Here is a 5,621-nt window from a genome sequence, read left to right as displayed (position 1 = left end):
AGGATTTAAGGGGATTATGATGAGTTATTTATCTGAAGTGCTGTACTTTTTATGTTTGAGGACAATGCTGTTCACTTGAATCACTACACTGAATAAGTACATTTTATTTTTTAACAATTTCACTGTTCCACGTTTGGCTGATCTTTTTTCCTTTTCTTTTTTTCTACAGCATAGCTACTGTATATTCCTAACGTGAACAATGTGGTTTTGTTCACATTTTCTTGCAGATACCTTGACCGGAGCATAACTGGTTAACTTCACGGTTTTGTTCATATTTTTTGACAATCGTTTTGGCTTTAAAAGGTAAATGCATTGTTAGTTACAATGTCTAGTTACTGGGCCGCAAAGGAGACGAATATTGAAAGGAGTTGAGAGGGATAAACAGGAAATTGCAGCTGCAAACTTGATGCTCTACTTTGCTGTTATTCCTGACTTTGACCAAGTAAATCCTCGAAGTTAATGAACATCAACATGTGGAATGGCTCCAACAAGCCATGGACAAACTGTAAACCCGGAAGCACAGGAAATAACTGTTGATGAGGTGTATGAACCTGGTGAGGGATTTTTTCCTCAGGCATGAGAAGCAAATATAGTGGAGAGGAAGAGGATTGCCTAAGGACACAATTGGCGGGGGTGGGCTATTGACAACATGATCCCCCCATGTGGCACTGGGTAGCTTTAACCATTTTGTCCAAGGATCATCCAAGCCCTTCCTAAAGACTCCCTGGGGCAGCCCTTCTGAAAACAGTGACTTGTGTTAAAACAACAGAACTCTCAGGTGGTGTATACCATCACTCTGGAATTGAAAGTGGAATACTATCACAGTTTTTAGTGTCTCCTGAATTGCAGAAGTTGACGTCAGTTTCAATGCAAGTTAATGTTGATGGACTTCCACTTTTCAAAAGCTCAAATGCCCAGTTCTGGCCAGTTCTTGGTTTAATTGAGCAATACGTGTGTAATGTCCAACAAAACAAACTTCCATTTGTCATTGGTCTCTATTATGGGAAGAAGAAGCCAAGCAGCCTTCACTTTTTGAATCCTTTTGTAGAAGAGGCACAGCGACTTGAAGCGGAAGGAGTTCTGTTTGAAAGGAGAGCACTTCCTTTCAAAATATCAACATTTATCTGTGACGCCCCTGCTCGTGCACTTGTTCGAAATGTGAAAGGTCACAGTGGATATTATGGGTGTGACAAGTGTGTTCAAAAGGGGGTCCACTACGAGAACAGGATGACCTTTCCTCAAACAGATTCTGCTCCAAGATTAGACCATGCAGTCCGTGACGAACTTTCTGATGACAGTCATCAGTGTGGAGAAACGCCATTGGCATTGTTGTCTGTTGGTTTGGTCACCCAGTTCCCACTGGATTATATGCATCTGGTATGCCTTGGAGTGACAAGAAAGTTGTTGCATCTTTGGCTAAAGGGACGGCGGCTGACAAGATTTTCGCCCAGCATGGTAAAAGAGCTCTCCAGAGTACTCCTGACCTTCACACCTCATGTTCCGTGCGAGTTCAACAGGAAGCAACGATCCATGGAAGATGTTGAGCGTTGGAAAGCTACAGAATTCAGGCAGTTCCTCTTGTACACTGGACCAGTCAGCTTAAAAGGCCTTGTACCAACTCAAGTGTACAACAACTTCATGCTGCTTTCAGTTGGCATCACCATCCTACTGAATGTGTCCCTGTGTGCTGACCTTGCAGACTATGCACACAGAATATTGGTTCTCTTTGTTGATCACTGCAGCAAGCTTTATGGAAAAGAACATGTGACATACAACATGCATGGATTGGTGCACCTCAGCCAAGAAGCCAAAAAGTATGGCGTCCTTGATAACATATCATGCTTCCCATTTGAAAACTTCCTTGGGTGTCTGAACAAACTGTTGCGCAAGCCTGCACAACCACTGGAGCAGGTTGTTCGCCGATTGTCAGAGAGAAGTCAGCACAGAAGAACAAACATCTCCAAAACAAGGTCCTTGAGAGAGCACAACCATGGACCACTTCTCAACGGTCTTTCTGTGAAAAAGCAGTATGAGGAGTGTTACTTTCAAGACTTTGTTGTGAAACGTTCAGAGGGAGACAACTGTGTCCTGTTGGAAAATAAAGACATAGTTGTTATACAGAATGTCGTCGTTGATGAAATGGACAACACTTTGCTCATCTACAAGAGGTTCCGGAACATGGTCGATTTCTTCACTTACCCTGTGGAATCTTCCAAGCTAGGCATTTTTCATTTATCTGGCCTATCAGATACACTCCGCTATACCCTTATAGCAAATGTGCAGAAGAAATATTATCTTCTTCCTTGCCTGGATGGAAAGGCTGGTTTTCCGTTGATCCACTTGTAAAAATGACTGCTTTTTTTGAAGGGGTGAGAATTTAATTTATTTTGCCTGGAAATTAATCAATTTTTACTTTATGCACGTTTTTCTTCTATTTTAGATGCTGTTTGCCATTGTTCAGTTTATTGATGAGGAGGATCAGCCATTTGCAGTGGTTCCGCAAGTGTGGCTCAGCGAGGGCATGTGCTATTGGCCCCCATTTAACCTCCGCAAAAAAGACAAAGGCAACAATTTAGCCATCCGCTGCACGCCTCCACACAGCACCTGGGAGAAACATCATTTTAAGTTTATGAAGTTGATTTTCCTGCATTTCATCTGTGTATTTTCTTTGTCTGTTTATGGTGGATAACTGACTTTCATTCATTATTCCCTGCTCTAGAATCTTGGCAAGAGGCGATGAGATATTTGGTGCGTTTCCAAACAGGTTCTAGCGTTGAAACGGACGATGACAAGAAGAGAAAGAGAAAGAGAATCTCAAATTCCAAGTACAGATCCCAGGCCTCTTCTGATGAAGAGGAGTCTAATCTTCCAGATGCACCAGCAGTGCTGTCGTTTGGACAACCTCTTTTGAGCTTTGAAAACATTGTTCCTGGTAACAAGGTTTCAGTGCTGCCCGATGCTCCAGAAGTTGCATCGATTCCCGAAAACCAGGAAAATGTTGTGCCATCTGTAGACTTCAGAGGTGGTATGTAAAATTGCTGTGATGCTTGATTTGTGATCCTGCCACTAAACTATACCCTTTTAGTAGATTTTCAAATTTCTGTTTCCTCTTTCTCAGAACCAGGTTTCTCCCCAGAAATCCAGACTCCACTTCACAGAGCCAAGAGTTTGAGTACAAGTAAGTGATGTTATTTGTGACGTTTTTTGTCTTGGAAGCTATTGCTTCTGTTTAAGATAAGGAATCCTTTAATCATTATCTGTTTTTCATTAGGACACTTGACTGGTTACTCGCCGCAGCAGTTTCTGGATGAAAGGTGTCGAGGTGTGTGTTGTACATTCCATTAGCATTGCACAGTTCAATTATAGTTTCATTACTGAATATGCAATACTCTGCACTGAAGTTAAAGCTGTTATGTTTGCTCTTCCAGCTCATACTAAGCTTTACACCCCCAGCAGCAATTTACCCTCTGGCAGCATATTGTGAAAACGCTGGAGGTATATGTAATATGTCGCTTAAACTAAGTGTTCCATTTTTAAGTCCAATTCATTAAATGTATGCAATAACTTCAAACATATTTTTAAGCGACAATGATTATCAATAGGAGAAAGTCATCGCTCTGTAATTGGCCCTTGACTCCCCTGGCATCTCATGCGTACAGCATGAAATTTTTCATCTATGAAGGTATATTTTAGGCCTATGTCTTAGTGTCCAGTGTTTTAAAAAGTATTGAAAATAGTGCCTTTAGGTAGGTTTTTTTTTTTTTTTTTTTTTTTTTTTTTTAATGTAGATTTCCAGAGACTCCAGAATGAAAAAACAAGCCGTGATGGAGAGAGGCAAGCCCTTAGAGGAGAACTAAGCTCTGAGGGAAAGCACTGTACCGAGCAGGTAAGAACATGCACAAAAGTCAAACTTAGGAAAGAGTACGTGATGTATGTACAAAATTACCATATGCCTTTCATTTTTTAGCTTCGGGATGACAGCGGCTCACTTCAAGAGCAGGTGAAGCAAGTTGGGACAATGTTGAAGACGTTTGCTCGCACTGGGCAATCAGGTACAACTTGCAAAACAACACCTGTGGTTGTTGGGTTTAATTCCCACTGGGGCCACCTATACATGTAGTAGACCTAGATATAAATGTCATAGTTTAGTAGTTGAGGGACCAGGACTGACTATTATTTTATTTAAACCCCTGTAGGTGCAGATCAGACCTTAATGCTGCGAAGCGCCTTGGAGAGTTTGGCGATGTTGTATGTAGTATGGACAACAAAATGGACACTATGCTGCAACATTTCCCCAGTGCCAATGTGTCTGTGGGAGAGTTATCCCTGCCAGGGGATCTGTTACTCCCCCTAGACACCCAGGTGGAAGATTTGGCGTTGCTTGACAACAGTTTGAGGCAGGATAAAGAGCATTCCAGGAATGATTTGTAAGTGTGCTGATTTCAGTTTATAACCCATAGGGTAAATGTAAAAAAGTAGAATTAAGATTGTACACTGCATATTCTACAGTCTGAATCCACAGCCTGTCACAGCATTTTATATTTATGTATGATAAGCTTCTAGAGAAATGTAATTTGTAACATTTTTGGATTTTCAGCTTCGGTTTTTGACAATCAAATGTGGGAGGGACCTAAAGACAACTGTCTGGCGGATGCTTCAAAGTATCTTCTCTAATCTGCTTTCCATCAATACAACCTGGACTAGGGTTGGGGATAAAGCATGTTTTAGAGACATGTTCCTGAAGACCATTGTTCTAAAGTAAAGTTGGATGTAAAAAAAAAAAAAAAAAAAAAAAAATGTTTGAAGTAGATGTGTATGGCATTATGCCATTTCAAATGGAATGACAGATCTGTATTTTCTACAGGAGCCATCCGGAAGAACTTCGGCAGCACAGGATGCCACTGATGAAGCTGTCCAGGTTAGCGTTACGCGTTACCTGAAAGGAGCATCTGACCGTGAAGGCGGAAAAAGGCGCCAAGACAGCTGAGAGGGATGACCCACAGCCGACCCCTTAGAAAGCCTAGGCTGACTACTGACACCCCAGCATCACTGACAACTGGAACCCACTTTCTTTATCCTGCAGTCAGTAACATCAAGACCCCCTAAAGAAGCCAGAAGTGTCAGATCTCCCTCCCCAATCCACACTGTTCACTGTGGATATTATTATCATAGTGCTTAACTCTTATTATATATTGTTAAATATAGCTTGTAAATCCTTGTGCCACAGGTCCAGCATTGCAGTTATATCCTGTTCTACTACTTTTTTTTACCTCAAGTATTTTTTATATATATGTGAAGATTGTTTATCACAGATACAAGAGACATCTTGTACTTACAGGTCAGCAAATGCCATTATAATGGTCTATTCTATCAGAGCTTTATTCTAAATTATTAGCACTTATCTTCTTGGTGTTAGAAATGAAGCATAAATCAATGATGTTATACCTGAATTTTTTTTGGTATCCTGCAATACTTCTTTTGGTACCAGATATACTCATTACTTATGTTTACTGGTAATTCTTTCTTTCATCCCAGAGCTGACTCCTCTTTTCATCATTACTTAAACCTATTGTATAGTGTTATAATTTGGTTTAGTAAGTGTTATCATTTGGCATAGTTTT

General features: G+C 40.8%; 1 protein-coding gene and 1 long non-coding RNA gene across 2 annotated transcripts; both read left to right on the top strand.

Annotated features, from left to right (window-relative positions):
* Positions 1-777: 777 nt before the first annotated feature.
* On the top strand, positions 778-2,629 carry LOC109047078. The gene is made up of 2 exons (XM_019064809.2): positions 778-2,369; positions 2,441-2,629. The coding sequence occupies exon 1, from the start codon at positions 868-870 to the stop codon at positions 2,344-2,346; it is 1,479 nt and encodes a 492-aa protein (XP_018920354.1). The 5' UTR covers positions 778-867; the 3' UTR covers positions 2,347-2,369; positions 2,441-2,629.
* Positions 2,630-2,870: 241 nt separating this feature from the next.
* On the top strand, positions 2,871-3,321 carry LOC109047103. Its single transcript, XR_006159518.1, has 3 exons — positions 2,871-3,025; positions 3,119-3,178; positions 3,272-3,321. It is a non-coding gene; the product is annotated as an uncharacterized LOC109047103 (long non-coding RNA).
* Positions 3,322-5,621: the final 2,300 nt, after the last annotated feature.

Source organism: Cyprinus carpio, unplaced genomic scaffold, assembly GCF_018340385.1.
Source record: "Cyprinus carpio isolate SPL01 unplaced genomic scaffold, ASM1834038v1 S000006585, whole genome shotgun sequence".
NCBI classification, from domain to species: Eukaryota; Metazoa; Chordata; class Actinopteri; order Cypriniformes; family Cyprinidae; genus Cyprinus; species Cyprinus carpio.
Note: the sequence above shows the minus strand (reverse complement) of the source record. Positions and strands in the feature narration are given on the sequence as shown.

What these genes read in the sequence shown, in the direction of transcription:
- LOC109047078 (XM_019064809.2), top strand. Translation starts at nt 868, where the DNA reads ATGCAAGTTAATGTTGATGGACTTCCACTTTTCAAAAGCTCAAATGCC.